At 47.1% G+C, this 27,709-nt stretch overlaps 1 protein-coding gene across 1 annotated transcript in view; it reads right to left on the bottom strand.

Annotated features, from left to right (window-relative positions):
• The window catches only part of PPFIA3 (PPFI scaffold protein A3), a 60,971-nt gene extending 37,203 nt beyond the window's left edge, over positions 1-23,768 (bottom strand). Inside the window, exons 1-9 of the mRNA XM_084808300.1 lie at positions 23,532-23,768; positions 11,851-11,952; positions 8,932-9,096; positions 8,482-8,556; positions 5,279-5,359; positions 3,854-4,072; positions 1,780-1,926; positions 1,167-1,301; positions 480-563 (exon numbers count right to left, since the gene is read on the bottom strand). Of these exons, the coding sequence (XP_084664426.1) occupies positions 480-563; positions 1,167-1,301; positions 1,780-1,926; positions 3,854-4,072; positions 5,279-5,359; positions 8,482-8,556; positions 8,932-9,096; positions 11,851-11,952; positions 23,532-23,768 (1,245 nt within the window). The remainder of the gene's footprint in view (positions 1-479; positions 564-1,166; positions 1,302-1,779; positions 1,927-3,853; positions 4,073-5,278; positions 5,360-8,481; positions 8,557-8,931; positions 9,097-11,850; positions 11,953-23,531) is intronic.
• Positions 23,769-27,709: the final 3,941 nt, after the last annotated feature.

Raw genomic sequence — 27,709 nt, 5'->3', positions numbered from 1 at the left:
GGCCCTCCAGGGTCCCCCAGAAGTCCACGCCACCTTACCCTGGCCCCACACCCTTTCCCCTAACCACCCATTCTTTGGTGGTTTCCCAGTTTTTGCATGTCCCCCCCCCCCCCGCATTCTAAAAGATTAAAATGCCCCTCCTAAGAGCTTAAGCTAAAATATGCTGGTATTTTGGGCTCCATCTCTTTTGCCTGCAGTCTCACCCATCACTGGAGTAAGATTGTGGCAGCTTCTCCAAAACTGAATTTGGCCCTTGGACTGAAAGAGGTTTTGCATCCCTGGACTACACTGACTGGCCATGGCTCTCCAGGGTTTCAGACAGTGGTCTGTCTTTCCCAACCCTACCGGGAAGTGTCAGGGATTGAACTTGGGAGCTTTTGTATACACAGCATATGTGCTCCACTGAGTTACGCCCTTCTTCTAGTTCCTGGTGCCCCAGCCCCATGAAACTCCATCCTTGTTCCTCATCATGCCCTCACCCGTTGGAGCTCTTGGTTTTTCTCCTCCAGCTGGGCCTCAAGTTGACGCAAGCGCTCCTCGAAATTCCCATGGCGTTCCTCTGCCTAGAAAAAGGGAGTGAACATGAGAGTTAAGCCATGCCTTTCTTTTCTGGCGGCCCAGCCTTCTGAACAGGATGGCCATGTGTCTTACTTTACAAAAGATGGGCCTCTATTTGGAAGGCTATCAGAGGACAGCCCTCTATTTGAAAGTGTCCTCCATTTGAAGGGCTGTCCAGTCCAAGCCTGGTTTAAGGACAAAAAACCACAAGAAGGGAGAGGCAGGGGCCTTGAAGTCACTCATAATCAACAGTTAGCACCTAGACAATTGATTGAGCCGGAACACAGGTCACCCGGTCACAGTCTTCCCTGCTAGGGTCAGCTTGATGTATTGCACTTCTATTTAAAATATAGTAATTATTTCCAGACTTGCATCGAAATTAGCATAGGCAAATATCATGCAAACTGGCACCCTATTTTGTCCTCTTTTTTGGTGATGCATTTCATCTTTTGGAGCGATGTGTAAGTAGCCGTCCTACTTCTGAACCCAGCGAGACCCCAATTTATCCATTTCGTTCCTTTCTCTGACTCCAGCAGAAGTGCCCCACTGGCTACTTCCTCCACCGCCCTGCATGGTACTCTCAATCCCTTCTCCGTTTCGCACAGCACCTTGTTGAGGGCAGCCACTCGCTGGGCCAGCTGAGCCTCTATCTCGGGTAAGGTCTCGGCCTTCTGAAGGGTCTGCTGAAGTTTCTGCTTGGCATCTTCCAGCCAGTCTTGTAGCTGCCTGTTCTTCTCTTCACTCTGCACAGGGGAAACAACTAAATTCAAGGGCCTCATCAAGGAAGGAAGTCCCAAGCAGTGTCCCCAGACAAACAGCCAATAATAAATTCCGACAGGGCACTGTAGGAAGAAGACCTAGGAAGCCAGGTGTCGTGTAGTGCTAGGGGGAAATGCAAGCCAGTCTCAGGTGTCTGTGGGATTTCCCATGTCCATGTACTTGGGAATTAGAGGAGAAAGCTGTAGGAAGAGCCAGCATGGGAAAGTGTTACAGACACCCATTAGAGAATCTCAGTCATCTGGATCTACATACTAGCAGTGTGTAAAAGTTCAGGGGATGTACTAGAAAGAGACAAGGGGTAACTTCCCAACCACTTATATGTATAGGAAACATAGAGGGAGGATGTTAAGGACAGCCAGACACTAGCAGGGAGGCACTGGGAGCAGCCAAGGTTAACTGATCAGAAGAAGACAGGCAGACAGACAGGAAGTGGGGACTCACTTGTCTGTACAGGGATTCCTTACTAGCCAACTCATTCTCCAGCTTGTCATTGACGTCGTGAAGAGAGGTTGCCTCCCTCTGAGCGCTCAGGTAGCGTTTCTCCAGAGTGGTGATCCGCTCCTCCATGTCCTCCCGCTGGGCTAGCGCCTGCCATCCCCAGCACACAAGAGAAGGGAAGGATGGGAGAAGTGACACAGGCTGGGCCATGGATGCTGCCCTCCCTCCCATTACCCTGGAACACAAGCAAACTCCTGCACGGATCCTTCAGCTGCCAGTTGTGGATGAAACGAAGAGTCCCTGTGCCTTACATGCACCTAAGAATATGTAGGGATCTCTCTGTGTGTGTGCATGCATGTGTGTATACATACTCTACTAGAGGCAGCAAAAGCTGTGGCATTCTTTCATTTTCCCTGACTGTATTGCTAGTCAGTTTTATTGCAAGACCCCAGCAAAATGGGAGTTTTAGTGTTTGAGAGAATAATTGCTCTCTATCCACTGTCCCTACAGAATTCTAGCACACCCCATCTCTGTTGTCTTTTTTTTTCCTAAAAAAAACATGCCCTGATCTCTGAAGGGCCAAATTCTATGTTATTAGGGGCCAGTCTTTTCTCCAGGCAGTGATTTGGGGTCCAGGACTGTATTTTGCTGCACAAACATTCCCCCACCCCCACCCCAAGAGTAGGCAGGCTCCACAACAAAGCTATTGTCTTTGATAAGAAAGGGCTTCCCTCACAAGCTCAGCCATTATGGAGGTGTTCATGTTATGTTTCAGTGGTGGCCGCTACCCTATGGAATTCCGCCCCCCAAGAGAAATACGGCTGGCCCCATCTGTGGCTGTTTTTATTTATTTAATCAATGTATAGACCACCTGATTATATCTAAAAAGATATCTCGAAGTGGTTCGCAACATAAAATGTTACAATACAAAACAACCACGGTGGAGGGAGCAATGCTATCGCCGCCAGTCAGCGGCTAGATAGCCATAGGATATGTGGTTTTCTGGGAACCAAGCTCAGAGCCTGAGCTCCAAAGTCGGTTCCAGAGAACCGACCTTACCCCCTCCCGTGCTGCCTCGCGGGCAGTGCAGAACAGTCCTGCACTCCGTGCTCCGAAGAGAAGCACGGAGCGGCCAAAATGGGGCATTCTGGGGGGTGTTCTGGGGCGGGCGGGGCGGAAATGCCGGTACGACACATCCAATGTGTCGTATGGCAGCCTCCTCCCCCACTCAGCCCTCCCATGGCTGGACAGCAGCAATTGGCTGTCTAGCCGAAAATGCAGGGCAGGAGGAGCGCGGAGAGAATGATCCCCTCCGTGCTTCTCCTGCCCTGCATTGGATAGGCGGTTGCCTCCGAGTTCAGAGGCAGCCACCTATCCCCATAGGATTGCACCCTTAGTTGCAGTTTTTCTGTACCTTTTAAAAACTCCAGAATACTCCTTTTGAGATGCCAGAAATGCATAAAATAAGCCACATTTGGGCCCCATACAGATTTATATAGTACCATTATATTACTTGCTTCCCAATAATTTCCATCCCTTCTCAGTGAATCCTAACACTGAATCTGCCTCTGCCAGAATGCACTCCTGCCACATGAACCTCCCCATCAATTACGGCCCACCTGAGGCCCTTCTCTGGGTGATCCTGCCTTCAGAGGTTGAGAAGGAAGGAGACTTTGGTAATGCCATATATTACAGTTCATAGGCAGCCTATAGGGCAGGGGTGCAGAACTCCAGGACGAGTGGGCCAATTTGGCCTTCTGAGTTGCCCGGAAGGCCACACCCCTTCCCGTGGCCCCACCTCCCTTCCCCCCAACCACCAATTGCTTGGTGGCTTCCCAGCTTTTGTGCCATTCCCCCACCCCTCTCCAGAAGGTTCAACTGCCTGTCCTAAGGCTTACTTACTGGCAGTAAGAGTTTCAAGCTAAAATATGCTGGTGCCTTTGGCCACGGCCCTTTTGCCTTTGGCCCCTCCCACCATTGGAATACAGCCAACGGAATCCAGCCCTCAGGCTGAAGGAATTTCAACACTCCTGCTGTATATGGAGTGGGAAGGTGGGTGTTAGGCACTGCCATTTACCTCCTTGAGGTCCCGTTGCAACTTGGCGTTGATCTCTTCAGATTTGATGAGGTCCCGCTGGGCCGTGGCCAACTCTTCCTCGAGCTCTGCCATCTGCCGGCAGAGCATGGTAAGTCGCTCCTTCAGCTGGGACAGCTCTCCTCGCTGGCGCTCCAAGACCTCCTCTAGCTCAGATTCCCGACCGCCACGCCCCAGGTCAAGGGAGCCTGAGCCATTGGCCTGAAGAGCAAAGGGAGCGAAGAGTGACTGTTATATGCTACAAATGTTGACCTTGTCCACCTTCCCAACACACATCCAGCTAGCCCTTCCCATACACCCCTCCCCTCACAACCACATAGGAGAGAAAGCCCATCGCTCAGTGGTAGGGGACATACTTTGCATGCACAAGGTCCAAGAGTAATTTCCTGACATTTCAATGTTTATTTTTAAAAAGCATCTCAAGTACAGGGCTCAAAGAGGCCTCTGATGAGACCCCGGAGAGTCCCTGTCAGCCTGAGTAGACAAAGATGAACCAACGGTCTGACTCAGTATATAAGCTTCATATCTTCTTCACGCTTCCCCCATGTGAACCACAACCTCCTCCAGCTAGCTGGGTCTCTCCTACACTGAAAGAGGTCCTTTCTACCCAAAATGTCTAGATTATTCAGATACAGCAAAAGCACCAAGGAGAAACCAAGACCCAACTGAGCTTGACACCCTTCTAGCTGGTACGCTTGATGGCCTGGAAGGCTTCCTGAATCACTGAATTGGTGGGCTAAAGTGGCCCTTTTGCAGCACTGGCAGAAAGCTCAATAAGCAAAGGCAAGCAAGGCAAAAGGAGAACAGTGAGACTGAATCTGAAAATTCAGAGGAAAAAAGGAAACTGATTTGCGATAAATGGAAACGGAGACTAGACATGTGCACAACAGTGGTGTAGCGGATCCAGGGCTCATAGGGTCGATGCACTGGGATTTTTTGATTAGCAGGGGACAATGACATAATCTGCCACCCTGCACAGCTTTCCCTGTCCCCTCTGAGCCTAGCTTCAATTCTCACAGTAGTTGGGAGGAAATGCATTTTCCCAGCAACACACACACACCCACACACACTCACTCAGATAGATGTCGTTCAACACAGCTGCCTGCATTTTTGGACTCTCCTTGGAGATGTGGCTATGGGGACTTTCATGAGGAGTGCCTGCGTGTCAAAATTTACCCCTACATCACTGGTGCATGATGGAAGTACAACAAGGAAGCATGAAGGAAGAAGAAACTTGGAATATAAAAAGCAAAAGGGGGAAGCCTGGTGTAGTTGGGGTTTCCACACAGGAACACCCTGGATGTGCACGTGTGCTTCCATGTCCTCACTGACCTGTGCAATCTCCTCTCTGCACTGAGTCCCTCCACATCCCAATCCCCCTCAGATTTCCCTTCCTATCCCACTTACACAAATCTGGACATCTCCCTCTTTGCTGGGATCGTCTAAGCCGGATCGGCGTCGGGCAAGCTGTTCTCGAAGGGAAAGAGACTGCAGGCAGGAAAGGGGTGAAAGAGAAGGAAAAAAAGGACATGCAGGCATGGTTCAAATGAAACTAACATTAATGAATGAGTGGCAGGTGGCCATTGACTCAGGACAAGAATAGTGTCTTTCAGCAGGACAAGGCGACCTTTTCAGTGTGGGGAATATATGGCTCATATTAAATGCTCGCTACTGTGCTACAGGTTGGATCCAAGCTTAGTCAAACCTAGAGTAGACCCACTGAAATCAATGGGACCTAAGTTACTAACTTAGGTCCCATTGATTTCAGTGGGTCTACTCTAAGTATGACAATGGGCCAAAACCAACATCATGTGAGCACACTTCTGTTCATGCCACAGGAGTTTCCCTTCCCCTCCTCCCCCTTGCAGGTTCTCCAAATCTGCTTTGGAGGACGTGCAGGGGGTTACAGTGGGGAGGGGTAATTTGATCCACTAGCAGTGTCGATTCTATGGGTGGAAGAACACTGTTGCTTCCAGCTTAAGTCTGGATCCAACCCATTATGTCCACACTCTTTCACTGTCACGGATTGTCACCCAAACTATGTAAGTTCCACAGGCTCTGGCCCCAGGTGACATGACTCCCTTTTGGCTGAGCAGTGGCTTCTGGGAGAAGGTAGGGCAACTGAATTTGCTCCTTATGACAGCAGAGGAGATGCAAAAGCTTTGATCTTGCTCACAGGTCAAGAGGATGACTGGACTGAACAGGCATCTTCCACAGCTCTCCATGTTCCTCCCCCTTGAACTGCCACTCCTGCCCCCACTGAGACACCACAGGAAGCCAAGTCCAGAGGCTGGATGCCTGATCCCTGGGTATCTCACTTGGACCCTTTCATAGTAATACAGAGTCTTCGTGGAAGTCGGTAAAGGACCACATCTCCAGGCAATTGGCCTTCAAAGGCAAACCAACATGTCATGTCAAAAGCACAGACCTGTGTTGTCAAACCAGTCTGCCCTGGTGCCCCTAGGGGGAACCAAATACCTATTCATGGGGCCGACAGTGACCCTTGCATATATCAGATCAGCCTTCCCCATGTGGTACCCCTTGGACAACAACTCCCATCATTCCTGGCCATTTGCTATGGTGGCTGGGGCTGATGGGAGTTATGGCCCAAAACATCAGGAGGGCACTATTTTGAGGAAGGCCATCTTCTGAAGCCTGCTTGTAAACTCCCTCCATCTGATGGCTATGTGAAACAGGCCTTTTCAGCACTGGCACCTAAATTGCAGAATTCTCTTCCAAGAGAGAATCACCAGGCTGCTTCATTAATGGGGTTTAGACAGCAGGTTAAGACCTTGCTATTTCAGAGGCCATTTACTTAGTTGCCCCTATACCTTCTTTGGCTTGGGAAAAAGCTTTTGCTGCTGCTGTTGCTATGATATTATCAGTGCAATGCTATGCATGTTTACTCAGAAGTAAGTCCCATTATCTTCAATGGGGCTTACTCACAGGTAAGTGCTGACAGGACTGTAGAGCTATGTTTTTAAATGTTCTGCTTTTATATTGTCAGTAAGCTGCCTTGTGGATCCTGAAAGATGGATGGAAACATGGTATATATAAACATTTAAAACACATGTGTTTTTCTCGCTCTTTCTAGAAGATACACACACAAATCGCAGTGATGGAACAAAGCAGAGGAGAAATCTGTCTTGCTCTCTGAGGCAGGCTTGTACCTCCTTCTCTCTTCTTCCTATCTTGTTTCTTTCCAGCCAGCAAGTCTGGGTTCTGCTTCTCTACCTAGACCCATTACCACCGGTTGCCCTGGGAATCCAGGGAAAAACAGGCCTCAGCCTACCGCACTCAGCTGAAGCTGATGCACACCACAAAGGTGAGGCTGGACCAAAAGCAAGCTCCAGGACCCATTAATGTAGGCTATTGGAGGGAATGACTGTGTCTGGTTTGGTTAGCTCACTCTTCCCTTGCAGCAGCCTTCTCCCACCTGGGTCCCTCCAGATGGTTTGGCCTACAAATTCCATCATCCATGGTCACTGGCCGTGCTGGCTGGGGCTGATGAGAGTTGGAGTCCAAAACATCTGGAGGGACCCAGGTTGTCTTCCAGGAATACTTCAGACAGGGCTGATTTTGTTTTCTTGTGAGGCAAACCCCAATAGTTTCCCAATCATTTGCTAAGGCAACCCACAAACGGAATTTGTCTTTGTTCAACACCCATCCCACCCATCAGCTTGCAAGTCACGCCCACTTGTGCCCCCTCATCTCCCCTTAACCTTGGGGGCTGCTATGTCCATAACACACATGGAAGTCAGCAAACCCATGATCCCCTTGTTGGTCACAACCCATCACCCACTGGAAATCATTGCTGTTTTGAGTCTTGCCCACAGCTGTGCCTGAGGGTCACACGTTTGCATGGCACAACATACATCCCTACCAGCTTTTAGATCAGGCTTCCCCAATCTGGTTCTCTCTAGATGTGTTGGACTACAACCCTCATCATTCCTAGCATGGCTGAGATAATGGAGATTGTAGTCCAACACATCTGGAGGGGACCATTTATTATTTATTTATTTATTGCATTTATACCCCGCCTTTCTCCCTCTCGCAAGGAACTCAAGGCGGCTTACATTATCCTCCTCCTCACCGTTGTATCCTCACAACAACAACCCTGTGAGGTAGGTTGGGCTGAGAGTCTGTGACTGGCCCAAAGTCACCCAGTGAGCTTCCATGGCCAAGTGGGGACTAGAACCCGGATCTCCCGGCTCCCAGTCCGTCACTCTCACCACTACACTACACTGGCTCTCCGGGGACCAGGTTGGGGAAGGCTGGTCTAGGCCTAAAAACTGCTATTGTTCAACAATTGGGAATTCAAGATCCTTGCTGATCTACTGCAAATCACCCAGTGATGTAGCAACAGTTCCTAATTTACATTCTGCCCACCCTAACAGTAAATCACCTTGTCCAATGCCTAACCCAAGACATTACTATCCTAGTCCCATAATATATGCCTTTTGGACACCTGCAACATTTTCCTTGAAAAAATACCATCGAGATGCACCAGAGACGCATATACAATTTTATGTGTTGTATGGATGCATATACCATCTACCATTTAGATGCATATACCATCAGTGCAGGTGGGAGAAAAGCCTCCTCCGTACCTCCTGATTGGACATTTCCAGCTCCTCCTCCAATACGGCAACCCGCTCTAATGCCACTCGCAGCCGTTCCCGAACCTGCCATGGACCAGACAGAGATGAAGAGGAGTTAGCAGCAGCAGGGCAGGAGACAGCCAAGCTTTCCCCACTCCCCTTGGCCCCACATCCCTGCCTCCTCCTATATGTAGCTCTGCTATCCCTCCATCCACATCCAGATTTTCACCCGATGATGCACCGCTTTCATTCAGCCTTGTCCTGCTTCCCACTGCCCCAGGGGTTGCTCCTTTTCTTTTCTCTGGCCCACAAAACTGTGGGATCATGCAACAGCAGGTGCCCTTCAAGGACTCCAGTACAGTACAGGTGAAGCTTCCCCTTGAGGCTTGGAATCTTGGATTAATTCCCATCTGTCCCCCAGCTCTTCTCTCGTCAACAGTCTTTCTGTCCTGCCTTCACCTTCTCATCCAGGGCCTTGTGATGTTCAAAGAGAGACTTGAGGGCCTTCAGCACCTCCACCTCACTGGAGACCCCAGCCGGTGACTGGGCCTGGCGCTTCACCACCGTCATGCGGAGGGAACGCTCGTGTCGTGATACGAGGCACTCCAGGTGTTCTAGCAGCAGCTAGGGAGAGCGAGAGAGCGAGAGAAGGCAGCTCAGAGATGGACGGAGAAATCACATGAACATAGCTGAGAAGGAAGTCCAAATGTCCACAGCTCCAGAACACCATGCAAGCATTTAGGGCGCAACCCTATTGAGATAGATGTCAGCCTCCGAACTTGGAGGCTGACGCCTGGCTAATGCAAGATCCTCTCCTCTGTGCTCCAGCTGCCCTGCATTTGTGGCTAGATGGCTTTGGGGAGGGGGAGGGAAGGGGCCTGGAGACTCAATAGGAAGCTGTCTAAAGTGGTCTCCTCCTCTCCCCACCCTGGGACCACCCCCTTTTTGCCCTCTCCCTGCTCTGTTTACAAGGGGGTGGGGGAAGGAGCGGGGAGCGCTGTTTCTGAAAACCGAGGTCAGACCATCTCGGTTTCCAGAAACCAAAAAAGCCTATGGCCATCTAGACAGTGTGTAGTGGCCACAGGATTGCTCTCTTACAGGACAGAAAGGCAGTTTTATTATCACATGTAGTGGCAGGGTCTACTGCATGGGTGGGGAGCCAGTAACCTTCCAGATGTTGTTGGACTACAACTCCCATCATCCATGAACATTTTATTTATTTACTTCAGAAGATCTCTATGCCACTTTCATTTAAAAAAAATCCCAAAGCAGTTCACAAGATAAAATAATCTTAAAATACCAGAAGACCAATCAATAAAACAAAACAAAAAACAGCAAAACAATAAAACAGCTGGCAATGCTAACAGTCATAGAAACGCCTAGGCAAACAAATGTGTTTTAAGTTGTCGGCGGAAACACTCCAGACTAGGAACCTGCCTGATCTCAATGGGGAGATCACATGGTGAATGTCACAGTTGAAAAGGTCCTCATCCGCACCATGCCCAAATGAATATCAGTAGGCCATGATATGGTAAGCAAGGCCTTCCACTCAGAACGCAGAGACCTGGATTGCCTATAGGGGGAAGACTGTCTCTCAGATAACCTGGTCCTGAGCTGTTGGCCATGTCAGTTGCAGTTGATGGGAGCTGGAGTCCAACAACATCTGGATGTCTATCAGGAAAAACAACGGAAGGAGGAAGGAACGAGTACTACATGAACAGGGAAAAACCCCCACCAAGAAGAGCATCCTCCCTAATAAATATTAAAATAATGAACAACTAATGAAATGGTAATACACAAATAACAGAATAATAAGTATATGAACACATGATAACATTCAGCAATGACAGAATATATCACCAGTGCTCATGTGTGCATTGACAAAATGCTACTAAAAACAAATTGAACATGAATGTACCCATGATAGCATCAAGATTCTTTTTGTGTGGTGTTTACCAATGCACATACACATTGGTGAGCACCACTAAAAAGGAAAATTTGTAATTGTACATACGGCTTTCTCAGGAATATTGTGTGGTGTTTTACCAACATGTAGAATGTGTAGGAGCACAGGGGCATATGAGTAAAACAGCACACAAAAGTTAATCTTTATGTAATCATTATGTGATTACATCAAGATTCCTCTTCTGCAGTGTTTTATATCAATAAATATGTGGGTACTACAAAACAGATGCAAATGAACTGAAAGTTGCCGTGAACTGCACATACTCCAATTCCAGAAAGAGATTTTAAGAGATTTTCCCCAGATAAACCAGAATTCAGGAAGAGCGGAAAACAGAGCAGCACAAAGAGAAACACTAAAAGCCCATAACAGTGAAAATCCTGCCACCCCACTAATGCATGAAAACTTATTTTTGCTTGCCCTTTAAATGGATCAGAAAGATCAGATAAACAGGAAATGGGCAGGCCTGAAGGATTCCAGAGGAGGATCCTTTGAGGAAGAAGAGAGGTCTCAGCTTGGGTTGCTATTCTGATAGTCTTTATAATTATGGGTTTACTGCTGTAGAGTATCTTTCTGGTTTTACTAGTAGCTTTCTTGGAATGGAAGACCCTTTAATGAGACTTCCTTTATGTCTTTATGCCCAGTATGTCTTTAGAAGCTCCTCCTACAATTGGATCCTTCGGTAAGCTTTGTATGGCCTTGCTGCAAAGAAAGAATGGCTGGGGTGGTGGTGGTGGTGGTGGGTGGATGTTCCAGGTCCTGCTCTCTTCAAATTACTTGTTTAGCCTTAAAGAATCTATTTGGAAAGGGCTGAGTAAGTGGGACTGGTAACCCCAGAGCACCTGACTCCCACTCTAACCAAAAGTGTAGGTTCAGGCCTCTGTACCCTGCTGGAGCAAACATCTGCGAAGTAAGTTTCTCAGTCTTTCCACCTCATCCCAAAATCAAGTTTCGTGTCAGCCAAACCCTCAAGAGTTCAACTCTCTCTCTCTCTCTCTCTCTCTCTCCCCCCCCCCCATACTGGTTCCTCAAGACCTCATAAGTTTCAAGTATGTTGGCACAGACCAGTCTCCCCCAACTTGGGTCCCTCCAGATGTTTTGGTATATAACTCCCAGCATCCCTGACCATTGGTCATGCTGGATGGGGCAAATGGGGACTGTAGTCCACAACACCTGGAGGGCACCAAGTTTGGGAAGGCTGGTGTAGACCCTATAACTGCCTTCTACAATCTGGCGCCCTCCGGATGTGATGGACTACAACTCCCATCATCACCAGCCAGTGTGGCCCTCATCTGGAGGGCACCAGGTTTGGGGAAGGCTGCGCTATAACATTGTATACTAAATGCCAGTATTTGGCAACTCTGGACTCCAAAAATACGTTGGGAGCCCCCCTCCATGTCTCTTCTCCTACTCACCCGTGTGTTGTTACGTTCTGCCTTCAGTTCCGAGATCTCCTCCTCACGCTCTGACAGTTGTTCCCGACACAAGTTCAGTTCTTTAGTGAGTGCTGCAAATTCCTAGTGGAGAGGACAGATGGTTGTGGTGTGGAGAGACAAGGCAGGACAGTTAAACATTCTCTTCCTCTTTCATTGATGATATTCTCTTCTTCCTTCTCTACTACAGGCGTGTTCAACCTCAGGCTCGGGAGCCAAATCTGGCCCACTTGGGGTCTCTAGATGGCCACGCCCATGTCCCTACTCCTTTTCCCCACCTGCCAATTCTTTGGGGGTTTCCTGGCTTTTGCATGTTTTTTCCCCCATTCTAAAAGGGTTTAATGCCCCTCCAAAGGCTTACTTACTGGCAGTAAGAATTTTAAACTAAAATATGCTGGTATTTTGGTCCCATTCCCTCTTGCCTTCAGACCCCGCCCATCAGTGGAATTGCCCATCAGCCCCCTGAGAGCTTCTCCAGAACTGAATTCTTCCCTTGGACTGAAAGAGATTCATCCACACCCCTGCTGTACTGCATATTGGGCTCCCTGTGTAAGTCACTGGAGTTCAATTGCAGGAAACATTTCCCCAGTTCCAAGTGGCTGGATCAGTCTTCTCCAACTGGCCCCCTCCCAGCATCCCCCAGCCAGCATGGTGGCTGTGCTGGGAGTTGTCAGCCAACACATTTGGAGGGCACCAGGTTGGAGAAGGCTGATCTAGATACTATGAACTAGGAAATGGGGGTGGGAATCAGTGCATGAGATGCAAGAGGAGCAGGAGGGAAGCCCGAAGCACAGCCTTGATGTGGTTAGGCTGTGACATGTGAACTGGACCAATGGTTTAAAAAATGATCCTCTTGACCACAGATTCAAGTTGTGCATCGCTAGGCTATAGTAACAGCCGCTTATTTGGGGATTTGCATATCTAAAGTTAGATGCCTGGATAGAATGATTATAGGTTTTTTGTTTCATCATCTTGAAATACTAGGTTCTGTGCCTTTAAATAATAGGGATGGGAAGAAATGTGGCGATCTTTAAAAGCATCCTTGCAAACCCAACTCTTGGCTTCAGTGGAATTTCCATCTGGGGCACTACACTCTTCAGCCACTAGGTGGAAACAGCCCTATGGATCAAGCTTTCTTGCATAATGAGTTTCAGGGTTGGCTTAGGGAAGCTGGCCTACTGTGCGGGAGTGGGCAGACCTTAGGCTTGTCTGGCCTTTGTTTGTTTTTTTTGTTTTTAACTAGAACCCCAAGATTCAACAGGTGTGAAAGACAAACACTTAAAATTAAAGTAAAGGGTGCCTCTGAGCATTTCCTGGGAATTTCTTTTCAATACCAGATCTGAACTGAACTCACAGACCCTTCACACAAACTCCACTCCTGATCTTTCTTCATTTCAGCAGCCAAATTTAGGTAGAAATTCATTTTTTATTGCTATGGTTAAACAACTGGGAGTCAGAAACCCTTGATGATCTACTGTAAATCACCCAGAAATCTACCAGTAGATCTCAGTCTACCTTCATGTAGATTGCAGCAAAAAATCCCAACTTCAAGTATGACCTGATGGGATCTGAGCTAGCAGTAACCAACCAAGAAAGAGATCTTGGGGCTGTGGTGGACAGCTTGATAAAAATGTCAACCCAGTGTGCAGCTGCTGTAAAAAAAGCAAACTCCATATGGGGCATCATTAGGAAAGGAACTGAGAATAAAGCTGCCAATATCATACTGCCCTTCTACAAATCTATGGTGTGACCACATTTAGAATACTGTGAACAGTTCTGGTCATCACACCTAAAAAAAGATATTGTAGAGCTGGAAAAAGTGCAGAAAAGGGCAGCTACAGTGTTCCACAGTGGAAGAAAGGTTGGGTATAAATGTAATGAATAAATAAATAAAAACTCAAATGATTAAGGGGCTGGAACAACTCCCCTGTGTAGGAAGGTTACAATTGCTGGGATTGTTTAGCCTGGAAAAAAGGCAAGTAAGGGGAGACATGATAGAGGTGTACAAAATTATGCATGGTGTGGAGAATGTAGATAGGGAAACATTTTTCTCCTTTTCTCATAATACTAGAACCCAGGGTCATCCGATGAAGCTGATTGGTGGGAGATTCAGGTCAGATAAAAGGAAGAACTTCCTTTCACAGAGCATAGTCAAACTATGGCTACCACAAGATGTAGTGATGGTCACCAATTTGGATGGCTTTAAAAGGGGATTAGACAAATTCCTGGAGGAGAAGGCTATCAATGGCTACTAGTCCTGACGGCTCTATGCTACCTCCAGTATCAGAGGCAGTATGCCTATGTACACCAGTTGCTGGGGCCCATGGGCAGGAGGATGCTGTTGCACTCATGTGCTGCCTGTGGGTTTCCCGTGGGCAGGTGGTTGGCCACTGTGTGAATAGAATGCTGGACTAGATGGACCCTTGGTCTGATCCAGCGTGGCTCTTCTTATGTTTTCCCACCCCTCTGGCCCTGGTGTACCTAAGGCAGTGCGGTCTTCAAGTTTTTCAGGACCCATTTTTAATCCCAACCTCCAATACAGCACGCGCACCTCTCACTCTCTCTTTTTAAAATCTCTAGACCAAAAGAGATGTGGCATAGGAGACCCAGGATCAGACTGCCCAATGTTTTTTGAAAACTTAGCAGGTGCTAGAGGAGAGGAGGAGGAAAAATAGAGAAGAGAGCAAATCAGATCTGAGCAGCAGCACCGGGGATTTAACCCTCCCACCACCACCACCACCCTGTCCCATATTACATTTTAATGGCTATTATCTTCCCCATGCAAGGCCAAGAGCAGCTTTGGATTAGGGGTGGGGGGGAGGTGATTTTGATCAAGAAAACAGTGCTGAAGGAAAAGGTAAAGCACTTCTTCCCCTGTGGCATTGCTCCAGTCAAAACTGGGTAGGATGCTGGCTGCTTAAGTCTTTTTAAAAAATCAGATCTGATCATGGCTTTCTTGTTTAATATCTCTTCTGCTTCTTTACTTCAACGTGGTCCCCTCCAGATGTTTGGACTTCAACTCCCATCAGTCCCAGCCAGCATGGCCAATGGTGAAGGATTATGGGAGTTGTTGTCCAAAACATCTGAAGAGCACCAGGCTGGGGAAGGCTACTTTAGTTAGTAAAGGTAAAACAGAGCACATGCTGACATACTTCTCCCTCCCTTCCCTTCTACAAAACCCAAGTGTGGGACTGCTTGTGTGACCCATTGGTTGAAGGCCAAGGGCTTAGATCATGGGTAGGCAAGGTAGTGACCTCCAGATGTTTTCAACTAAAGTCTCCATAACCATTGGCCATGCTGGCAGGAGCTTACGGTAGTTGTTGTCCAAAACGTCTGGAGGCCACCAGGTTGCCTAGATCATACTACCATGATGATTAACTCTTCTGTAGCATCAACACCATGTAAGAACAGACATTGGGCCAGAGTGGAAGTCTACCCCAGGGCTGGGCAGAAAATGGATCTCCAGATGTTTCGGACTTCAACTCCAGCATTCCTGACCATTGGCCATGCTGGCAGGGGCTTCTGTGAGTTGAAGTCCAAAACATCTGGAGATCTACTTTCTGCTCACGTCTGGTTTACCCTGACTAGAGACTTGGGCAGGGGGACTAGAAAAAAAGTTTCTCTTAAATTTTCCATAAATTCCTGCAGGAAAAAAAGGATTAAAAAATCTCTGTGTGTATTCCCAGGCCACTCATTTTTTCTGGGTTTTTTCCCAATTTCACATCTCTAACCCTACCCTAAATAAGGACAGAAATGTTGGCATCAAAATCAGGCTATTATCTCTAATTGGACTATCTTCATAAATTAAGAGTTCAAAGAGATCCAGTAGATCAGCAGAGGGAAGATTTCAAGCTTGTGGGAACTACTTTGCTTTCTATTAAAACCCAGAGGTCCACATTCTAAAGCCTGGTGTGAAATGATGGCTTGGGGGCAGAACCAATTACCTATTAAATCCACTGAGCCATACACTGGGATGACCTGCATACGCAAATACAAATCTGTGCCTGAGTTACTAGAGATCAGCTATTCTAACAGTCTAGACTAGCCTTCTCCAACCTGGTGCCCTCCAGATGTGTTGGACAACTACTCCCAGAATCCCGCAGCCAGCATGGCTGACTGGGGGATTCTGGGAGTAATAGTCCAAGGCATCTGAAGGGCAGCAGGTTGGAGAAGTCTGGTCTTAGACCTAAAAACTGCTATTGTTAAACAATTGGGATTCAAGATCGTTGCTGATATACTGTAAATCACCCAGAGATCCTGGTCTACCTTCTGCCCATCCGTGTATTAGGTCAACGTATCCAATGCCTAACCAAAGACATTACTATCCTAATTCCACAATATATGCCTTTCAGAAAACTCCAACTCTTCCCTTGAAAATCTCCAGAACAGTGCTTCTACAAACTCCCTGGGCAACTGCTTGCTTGTGTTGCTGAAGATCTTTGGATATACAAATATAGCTTAAAACAGGACTCTGTCTTCTCCTCTGCAGGGTGAGTCCAGCTCTCTAACCCATGCCTATGCAATGCATTTGACAGATGTATTTACCAGCACTTCATATGCTGATTCTGTCATCAGTCTTGTACTTCTCCACATACTTCAGGTGGATTGCCTGCTTTTTTAAAAAGCAACCCTTGCAAATTTATTCAATTCATTCATGGCTTTTTTTTAAAAAAATCCAATTTTAAATGGTTGTAAACCTGCCTGGGCGAGGATGGTTTGTGATGGTACAGGCGCTAGCCGATCAGTGCTGTACACAGCAGATTTTTGCTGCAAATACACAGGATTAGTTTCCCCTGAGCTTCATTGCTCACATCTTTTCTAGCCTCCCTGACTCTGCTGCTTAACCGCACAGGCACCCTCCTGGGCTTGTTTGTACCTTCTCTAATCTAAGTATATGTTTTGAGACTCTATTACACAGTGGTTTTAAATAGCCTCCAAGCTTCCTGAAGGAGATGAGCCTCCTAATTGCTCTTCCAGCTTCCTTTTTACCAGTCCTCTCTCTTGAGAATTTCTTCCTTTTGAAATTAAGTGACTGTTGGACACTCTGGGCAATTTCCCACTCTCGTGTGTTTAATTTGATGGCATTGCGGTCACAATTTCCAAGCAATTCAACAACAGTGACTACTTGTGCTAGATCTGACACCGCTAAGACTAAATCGTTGTCCCTTCTCTTGTCTGTCTCATGACTAAACTGTTCTAAGGCACAATAACCCTCATCCAAAAATTTTGTCATGTCATGAATTTACATTTATCCAGTCAATTTGAGGATAGCTGGAAGTCATCCATTATTGTACTTCAGCTGTCTCCCTGATTTTTTTTTGTTCTCCACCTCAGAAACCACGCTTCTGTTTAAGCCCAAAAAGGAACCCCTTTTTTTTAACCCTCCACTACACTGACTTAGATTCAGTTCATATAACCAACAATCTTTGCTTTGCATTCCTTCTGCTGCTGCCCAGGCACTTAGCACATAACCAATTATGAGGAATGTCTGTGACACTTTATGTTTGTTATGGCTCAATTTCCACTCTGTTGCTACCGATCCATTTCTCAAGTTCATTAAGATCTTTTTGCATTACTTTGGCTTGCCTTCCCTAATCAGTTCTGATGTAGGTGTGCAGTATTTAATATCACGCAGACCCCATCATCTGGAAGGATGGAAAGGTGGTTAATTCTGATAAATACAGAGTAAGGTTAACATCCTATTTATTGATAAAGTGCATAACTTTTTCTAGGGGCTATAAATGGTCTAAGGTTGCAATCTTATACATATTTACCTGGACACAAGTCCCAATGAACACAATAGGACTTATGTCCAAGTAGAAGTGCATAGGATTGCACTATAAACAGTCCCTGTACTACAGGGGCATCTCTACATTAAAGAAAAAAAACACAGTCAGACTGTTGTGGAGCCTTTCTGCGTTTACAGCGGGCTTCCAGACAGCGACCACGTGATTGCTGAGAGGGCAAGTTTTTAATGTTCAAGGTTCCATAGAACTCAATGAAACAGCACCATCTAGTGGCTGTTTTAATAGTGCAACAATCCAAGTTATTTTTAATACCTCATTATCTCTGGATCTTTTCAACATGGAATAACCGGGAAGTACCTCTGGATGTACCTTGGAGGTTGACGATGTCATGAAAAGTACCCACAAACTTCTGTGAGCGACCCACCATGAGTTCACAATAAAAGCTTTGTGTGATGGTGTCCCAGGTCTAACTATTCTTCCTGCCCCAGCCCACCACTCTTTGAAAATACACTGGCCAGTGTATTTCCTAGTATTCAACTATCTAATTTGTGCTATAGAAAAATCCCAAACTCTTCACAAAGAGAATTAATGTGAAAATGCCTTGCCTTGTATATGCGTAAAACACTACTATCTAAACACATCAATCCAGGAAATGTATTTTAAATTTGCTTTTGTATGTTTAAAATCATATAGTTTAATAATTATTGGAATGGGGGGGGGGTTTAAGCCCACAAACTTGTATTAAGGTGCTGTTACCTTAACTATCCAGATTTTTCCCCCTAGCTTTTTTCTTTTGAAGCAAAAAATGGGGGGACTGCTTACCTGCATTGAGTTAATAAAGATTAGGGCTGCCAACCACTTAAAAAAATGTTGGTTGACTGATCCTCTGTATCTTAACTGATGGGCAGAGCAATCCTAACCCCTTTAGACAGCTGTCCGGGGTGGGGGGAGTATGTTGCGGGGAGGTGAACTGCCCCTCTGGCAGAAAGGAGATCTGAAAGGGTGGCCGGGGGTCCCAGTATGCCTGCAGAAAGCTCTGTGGCTGAAAGAGTATCACCTGCTTTAGGCCCCAAAATAGGCCATTGCAGGGGTAGCCTTCAATCCAAAACCTCCTGAACAGTGGTGTAGTGGTGAATTTTCAAGTGCAGGCACTCATCATAACAGTCCCCACAGCCACACCTCCAAGGGAAGTCCAAAAAATGCAGGCAGCTGTGTTGATCCATATCAGCAAACCAGTTCTAGCAGTTTTCATCTCTCCCAGGAGCAGGTCTTTTGTAAAGCTAATGGGACTTAATTGCCCATTAAGCATCAAGCCACCCCAAATACTGTGCATTATCACAGGGATAGCTTACAACATGTTGTTGCTGGGAAAATCCATTTCCCTTCAGCTACCCCAAGGACTGCAACTAAGCTCAGAAAGAAGGGGGGTAGTTGCTGATAACATCATAATCATCCCTGCTGATCAAAGAGTGTCAAAAAGTCCCTGCCTGTCCTGGCTCCACTACACCACAGCTCTTTATCCACAGAGGGAGCCCAGGATTGGAGCTGGCATACTTAATTCCTCCCCCTCCCTTTGAAGCTAGTTTTTTTTTTTAATAAAAATCTTCAAAGAACGTAGACCAAAACAAACACGTCCCCAGTGGTGCTTTGGAAGGGGCAGATCAACCATCATTTCACTCCCTCCCACCCTCACTATTTAGGATCACTCTCTAAGGCTACTACAATCCCATACCCACTTGCTTGGAAGTAAGCCCTATTGAACTCAATAGGAGTTACTTCTCAGCAGACATGTACAATATTGCACTGTACGTGATTAGTGCATTTAGTGTAAGTTAATGAGTATATTACCAAAACCTCAATACAAATGCCTTTATAAGGTACTGAAGGACATGCATGATTACTGACTTGTAAGTTAATAAAACTACTGCTCCTTTAATACTTTCCTTTAATTCCCTGTTATAGTTGCACCAGAACCAAATAGCTTCAAAAATCAGTATACCTTTAATTCATGGCCACCATAATACACCTCCCCACCCACTTTAAAACATCCTCTTTCAGATTAGCTAACCAAGGTTTTAATTGACTATTCTACTGATTAAAGCTTAGAACTTTAATTTTATTTTTTAAACCTTTCCAATATTGCATGGACAAAAGTCTGAGGGTCAATGGGCAAATTGATGTAGCAGTGGAACTACAGGAGTGTTTTGGATGGGGTTATACTCCCTCTAAAGCAGGGCTGGGCAGAAAGTAAATCTCCAAATGTTTGGGACTTCAACTCCCAGCATTTCTGCCCATTGGCCATGCTGGTAGGGGCTTCTGGGAGTTGAGGTCTAAAACATCTGGAGATCTACCTTCTACCCACCCCTGCTGTAATGCACCAGGTTCACAGCCTGGGGAGGGCTCCTAGATCCCTGGTTATTCATGTGGCAGCTACAACTAGGAGTGTATTTGGCCAATTTTAACTGGTGCGCCAGCAAAGTCCCTTTCTGGAGAAGGCAGATCTAGCCAAGTTACACGTGTCTTGGTCACCTCAAGATTAGATTTACTGCAATGAAATCTATGTGGGGCTACCCTTGAAGAGCATTTGAAAACTGCAGCTGGTGCAGAAGGCAGCACCCAGAATGCTTCCAGGTGTCTACTTTTCAGAACATATTACATCCTGTTTCATCTGTTCATTTCTGGGCCGAATTCAAGGTGCTGATTATTACATATAAAGTCCTAAGTGGCTTGGGACCAGGATATCTGAAAGACTGCCTCTTCCTGCATGAATTCCCAACAATTATGGTGATCATCAGAGGGCGTGCTCTGAAGTGAGGTATGGCTGGCAATCACATGACACAGGGCTTTCTTAGTGATGGCATCCCAGTTGCAAAACTGTCTCCCAGGAGAGTTTCACAGGAAGACTGGCCCTTCTGTTGCTGGGTTTAAGACAAACAAAGTGTTTTTATTTCCCAGACTTTTAATAGGTTTTAACTTTGCTGACAACTGCTCTTATTTTGTTTTGCAGTGGTTTTATTGTATTGGGATTGTGTTTTATTGTGAACTGCTTTGGGGGCTCTTTCCAGGGTCCAGGGAAATATAAATCCCAGGGGAATATAAATGGGTCCAGGGGAATATAAATGAGCAGTAGGCAACCTGGTGCCATTTGGACGACAGTGCCATAAGCCTCAACCAGCATGACCAATGGTCTGGGATTATGGGAGCTGTAGTCCAAAACATCTGGAGGGCATCAGTTTGCCTACCCCTGCTATAAATAACCATGTCTCATATCAGCAGTGAGGTCATTGGCACAATCCAGTAGGCGCCTGTGATGGACTGAGAAACACACCTTTGTCACGCAAGTGCCGGTTGTGCATCAGAATGGAGGTTTTGGGTTTAAGGAGGTACTTCATCTTGCTCTACACAGCCTAGCTTGCTACCAATGAATGTGCAACAGAAAACAAATGTATATTGTGGTCAATAAGAGGAGGGTAGAAGCACTTCTATTATCTCTCAGAATGCATCATCTCTATAAGCAGAGACAGGTTAACTGCAATTCAGCCACTGTTTTCTGCTCAACTCCACTTCCTACAGTCTGCCCTCTGAATAGGCAAAATGTGGTTTTCCCATGTTCTTCTCAGTTGGTTTTCCGTGGCACCCTGAAATGGTAAGGAGCTACCTCTGAGGTGGTCTTCCAGCACCTAAGCCATCCAAGACTCCATGCAAGCCCACCACCTACATCTATATAATTTACGTCTCAATTTATTTGCTATTTGTGAATAATGAGCTGGTAGACTCACATCTGTGAGTATGAAATCTGGGGGATTTGGGAGTGGTGACTGAAGGAAATCTAGCAAAAACTGCAGTCAAGGCAAGACTAGGGTGGCCTGATTATATCCCCATCTACACTTTAGTGCAGACTTCCTCAACCTGGCACCCTTCAGATGCTTTAGACTTCAACTTCCAGCAGCCCCAGCCAGCATGGCCAATGGTCAGGAATGCTGGGAGTTCTACTCCAAAACATTTGGAGGGCACCAGGTTGGGGGAGGCTACTTTAGTGTTGCATAGGTCATCTAGAATAAATGAGGATGCATCTTTAGTTACTCCCCAGAATAAAACCACATACATAAAGGCAAAATCCAATTGAGAGTTAATCCATCTGAGCAATCACGAATGCTCCAGTATCCCCCATGCTTCCAGGATATCCCTTTTCCAATACTAAGACTATATCATCTCGGAATTTATCTGGTACATAGAGTCATAAATGCCAGTTGGGCACTGTGTGAAACGGGTGGTGAATCTTTTTCAGCCAGAGGGCCAATTCAATTTTGGGGAAGCTCTTTGGGCTAGATTCCAGTGGTGGGTGGAGAGAAGGCAAAGGGATTGGGGCCAAAACTACGGAAAAATATCAGCATATTGTAGATTAAGCCTCTTACAACCAGTAGCTAAGCCTTAGGAGAGCCATTTCAACCTTTTAGAAGGGGGGAGGAGCACAAATGCCAGGAAACCATCAAAGGACAGAGGACAGTGAGTAGGGGAAGGGAGAGAAGCCATCTGGGGAACCCAGGAGGGCCAGGTTGGACTCTAAGGGGGGTGGTTCGGCCCTTGGGCCTGAGTTTCCCCAACCCTGATGTAGAATATTAGGAGTCCAACCCCAGCTTTGCCCAAAAGCAGGATCTCCATTTCCTCCCTCCACTTACAAGTCCCAGACTGGCCAAGACCAGGAGCAACCCAGGTTGACCTCATCAAGGGGGATGCAGAGCAAACTATTCCCAGGGGATGGAAGGACATCCCCTGGGAGGGATTGATGTATCTGTCATTTATGCCAGATACCTCAATGGAAGGACACCTCAGTCTCTAGCACAGGATTAGGCAACCTGGTGCTTTCGAGATGTTTTGGAGTACAACTCCAATCAGCCCCAGCCAGCATGGCCAATGGTCAGGGATAGTGGGAGTTGTTGTCCAAAGCATCTGGAGGGCACCGGGTTTTCTACCCTTGCTTTAGCCAGTATGAGCAGGAGATGAGGGAACAAAACTCCTTCTAAGACACACACATTGATCATGAGCACAAACTAGGGATAATTTGGGGTGGGTGAGCTGGGAAAACCAGATGCATGTTTTCCCCTGCCATCCAATTTCTACAAGCTTCGTGACTGCTGGTTTTCTGGCCTGGACTGTTACCCCACCTGTCCACATGATGCCACCTGCATATGATCGCTGCGGGCAAAGCAATTCACACTAGTGGTGGATTTATAGGGAAGAGGTGGGAAGAAGAAGGACCTTAACAAAACTCACAAACTCCACCCACTGATTTCCATCCACTGATTCCCTGCCCCCTCCAGTAGCCTTCTGAAAACAGTAGCTTATGGGGCCACCACAGAAGAGAAAGGAGGCCCTGTAATTTGAGTGCTGATCTATACCATTCAAGGAGCAACACCCATGCATAGGGCCGGGGTATCAAACCTCTTTCAGCCTGAGGGCCAAATTCAATTTCAGAGAAGCTCTCAAGGGCCGCATTCCAGTGGTGGGCAAGGCCGAAGGCAAAAGCAGCAGGCCAAAATGCCAAAAATACCAGCATGTTTTAGCTTCACACTCTCACTGCCAGTAACTAAGCCTTAGGAGAGGCTTTTCAACCTTTTAGAATGGGGAAAGATCTGTGCAAAAGCTGGGAAACCACCAAACTATCAGCGGTTGGGGGGAAAGGGGATGTGGCCCACTGGGGAACCTTAGAAGGCAGGATCAGGACCAGGGTATAAGGTCTTCTTGCTAATGTTACACCAGAAGTGCAGAGATTCCCCTTTGAAGCCATGCCCTCAGCATGACCTATCTGCATGCTAGGCCTTCACAGCTGATTACACTTTGAGCTTCCAACCAGCAGCTCATCTTCCCCCTTCTCCCAGCCAGCCTTGCAACCTCCCCCCCTTCCCCAGTCCTAACCTGGGGGAGGGCAATGTTGAGCTGCCGCTGCAGGGATTCTTTCTCATGGCCCAGTTCACGCAGGCGGAGCTGCGAGGTGGCCAGGCTCTCCTGCGTGTCTCGCAAGGTCTCCAGCAGCCGCTCGCGCTCATTCAGCATGTTGACCATGAGCTGCTCGAAGTTGGCATCGTCGGCCCCATAGGCCGAGCCACGACGGTTGTCCTCGTTGATGGTCGGCATCACTTCACACATCATCATGCCAAGCAGAGTGGGGAGGGACGCCCAGGGGGCTCCTCAGGAAGGAACAGAATTTGAGCCCTGGAGCCTGCAGAGGGGGGAAAAAGGAGATCCTTCAAACACCACAGAATTGAGATGCAGGAAACAGAGGGGGAGAGGGGAGAGCAGAATATTTTGGTTTCAAGAAGTCACAGGTGGGACCACAGCTCAACACTGAGCACCTGCTTTACATGAAGAAGGCCCTGAGTTCAATCCCTGGCATCTCCAGTAGAAAGGATTGGATAACAACAGTTGGGAAAGACCTCGGCCTGAAACCCTGGAGCACCCTTCCCCAACTAGATGCCCTCTAGATGCTCTGGACTACCCCAGCCAGCATGGCTAACGGTCAGGGATTATGGCAGTTGTAGTCCAAAACTTCTGGAAAGCATCAGGCTGGGGAATACTGGACAGTCGCTACCAGTCAGAAAACAAATACTGGGCTAGATGGAGAAAGGGAGAGGTCCTTCTCAGTGGTGGCTCCCCGTTTATGGAATAATCTCCCTGACAAGGCCCAGCTGGCACCAACATTGTCATCTTTTTGGCACGAAATTAAAACCGCCCTCTTCTCTCAGGATTTGGCAGAGTGTAAGACAGTCTCTTGCTTTTCTCTGGCAGATTGTTTTTGTTTTAGATATATGTTGTTGTTGTGTGTTATTTGTTCTATGTTATTAAGTGAATGTTTTTATATTTTATATAATGTATTTTAATGGTTTTTAATTTCTGTGAACTGCCCAGAAAGCTTCGGCTATGGGGCGGTATAGAAATATAATAAATTAAATGAATGAAATAGTCTGAGCTGATATACAGCAACTTCCTATGATTTGGGAAGGAAGCGTGCCAAAGCTCCATGTGGTAAGTAGGATCCCAGAGTTTTGCTGGAAGAGCAGAGCAGCCTAAAGGCAGAGAGCTGATACTACTGAGTCTGGACCCACCAGACTTTCAAGCAGTGGGATATGGCAAGAATATACGGGGAATATACAGACTGCTGTGATCTCTAGCACAGAAGAACTACCCTTGGGAAGAGAGGTTCAGAGCCACGAGCCCCGGAATTGGCCAAAAAGACGACACACGTACTTTTGCTAATTTATTACAAATGGAGATAAGGGGTTCAGAGATGTTACTGTAGTAAAAACCACATTTTTGTCACCGCCTCCCAAGTAACAAAAGCACTGGTTCCACAATAGCTCTGGGCCGACTGGGAAGGGAGGTGGGGGAAGAACTGCTGAAGGAAGAGAGAGGTTGAGATTAACTTTGTGGGCGGATGGGAAGAGCAAGCACAATCACGGGGCAGGCATGAGGTTCAGCCGGTTGGAGAACTGGAGTTGCCAGAAACCAACCCGGCCCCACCCTATCCTTGATTTCCCTCCCCATGTTGGGGCAACTAGCTCTCACCCTCTCTGCTGCCTCAAAGTAGGGTCAATGGCCCATTCAGCCTGACATCTGTGCCCAAACGATGCCTGGCTTTGGTCCCTCCTTGCCAATGTAGCTGAAAAAGATAACAGGCAATGCAATCCATGCCCAGCAGTGAACAGAAGAGCAGAAGAAGAGCCCTTCTGGATCAGACCAAGGGTCCATCTAGTCCAGCAGCTGCCCACAAGAAACCCACGAACAGGATGTGAGTGCAAGAGCACCCTCGCACTCGTGTCCCCCAGCAACTGGTGTACATAGGCTTATTACCTCTGATTACTGGAGGCAGCATAGGAGCATCAGTGCTGCCCCCTATCTCCCCCACCCCCAGGCCGTGTGGCCCAGTGGCCACAGACCTGTGAGGGTCTGGATTGATACTGCAGCTCAGTCACAACAACAGGCATCACTGAACGACTTTGGATGACATTAACATCCCAGTCACACTTTCCCAATCTTAAAATGGGTGCAACATTTACTTATTGTATTATTACAATTATATCCCATCTTTTCTCCTCCAAGGAACCCAGGGCGACTGATACAATCCCCCTCCTCTACATTTTATCCTCACAACAATCTTGTGAGATTGGTTAGGCTGAAAGTCAGTGACTCGTCCAACATCACCCAGTGAACTCTATGACCAACTGGGGACTCCCGAGTCCCAGTCCAGCACCCTAACCACTACACCACACTGGCATTTGTGGATTCCTTTCTGGAATGTTCAAAACACTTGACATCATACATTATGGAAGAAATAATCTGTGACTTTCCTTACAGTCTAGAGGGGCCAATGAGATGAGGAAAGGGCGATGGGTGTTGGCACATTCAAAATACACTTTTTAAAAAATTGCACTGAGCTACGAACAACGCAAGTGTGCTTACGCCGTATCAGGCAGACAGTTTCCATGCTCTACTTGACTCAGCATTCATTTTGCTCCAACATGCTAGGTGCTGTACAGAATATCAAAACAACATGGTCCCCCACTCAGGGGGCTTATGTTCTTCATTGCAGGTGAGACATTGTGCAGGGTGGGAAGCAGCCAAGTGCAATAGCAGGGGGCAGGTAAAATGAGAAAGGGAACTGCTGAAGATAACAGGGGTCTCCGGGAGGGAACTGAAGGAGATAGAAGGCCTCTGGTTTAGCCTTCCACAACCCGGTACCCTCCAGATGTTTTGCACTATAACTCCCACCATCCCTGACCAATAGCCATGCTGGTTGGGACTGGTGGGAGTTGAAGTCCAAAATATCTAAAGGGCACCAGGTTGGGAAAGGCTGCTTTACTTGCCCTGTTCTCAATGAGGGCAAAACAGGCCCCTATGATGATGTGGGGCAGTTGCCAGGAGCAGAGTAACTTATCCTTGATCCGGCCCAGTTCAAGTGTGTGCAATTTAACACAGTACTGATCAGCTCCCCTTATGATAGGGGCCCTTTGGGAGTACCAGACCACCTTACCTGTCTCCTGAGAAACCTGTACGAGGGTCAAGAAGCAACAGTAAGAACCAGACATGGAACAACAGATTGGTTCAAAATTGGGAAAGGAGTACGACAAGGCTGCATATTGTCGCCCTGCTTATTTAACTTATATGCAGAGTACATCATGAGAAATGCCAGGTTGGATGAAAGATTGCTGGGAGAAGTATCAACAACCTCCGATATGCAGACAATACCACCCTAATGGCAGAAAGCGAAGAGGATCTAAAGAGCCTCTTGTTGAGGGTGAAAGAGGAGAGTGCAAAAGCTGGTTTGAAACTCAACATTACAAAAACGAAGATCATGGCATCTGGCCCCATCACTTCCTGGCATATAGAAGGGGAAGAAATGGAAGCAGTGACAGATTTTATTTTCTTGGGCTCCAAGATCACCACAGACGGTGACTGTAGCAATGAAATTAAAAGACGCTTGCTCCTTGGGAGGAAAGCTATGGCCAACCTAGACAGCATAGTAAGAAGCAGAGACATCACCTTGCCGACAAAGGTCCGTCTAATCAAAGCAATGGTTTTCCCAGGAGTAATGTATGGCTGTGAGAGCTGGACTATAAGGAAGGCTGAGCGCTGAAGAATTGATGCTTTCGAACTGTGGTGCTGGAGAAGACCCTTACGAGTCCCCTGGACTGTAAGGAGGTCAAATCAGGCAATCCTAAAGGAAATCAACCCTGACTGCTCATTGGAAGGAGAGATACTGAAACTGAAGCTCAAATATTTTGGCCACCTAATGCGAAGAGAAAAGTCACTGGAAAAGACCCTGATGCTGGGAAAGATTGAAGCCAAAAGGAGAAGGGGACGGCAGAGGATGAGATGGCTAGATAGCATCACCGATGCAATGAATATGAACTTGAGCACGCTCCGGGAGAGAGCAGAGGACAGGAAGGCCTGGCGTGCTATGGTCCATGGGGTCACGAAGAGTCGGACACGACTTAACAACTGAACAACAACAACATAGATTATATTAGTACACAGTATATAGATTATATAACATAAATTACATTAGCGCAGCTTTCCCCAGACCGGTACCCTCCAGA

This window comes from Heloderma suspectum, chromosome 6 (genome assembly GCF_057233095.1).
Source record: "Heloderma suspectum isolate Gila_16-S chromosome 6, 16-S_ref, whole genome shotgun sequence".
Classification (NCBI taxonomy): domain Eukaryota; kingdom Metazoa; phylum Chordata; class Lepidosauria; order Squamata; family Helodermatidae; genus Heloderma; species Heloderma suspectum.
The sequence above is the reverse complement of the archived record's forward strand: the minus strand, read 5'-3'. Positions and strand labels throughout refer to the sequence as shown.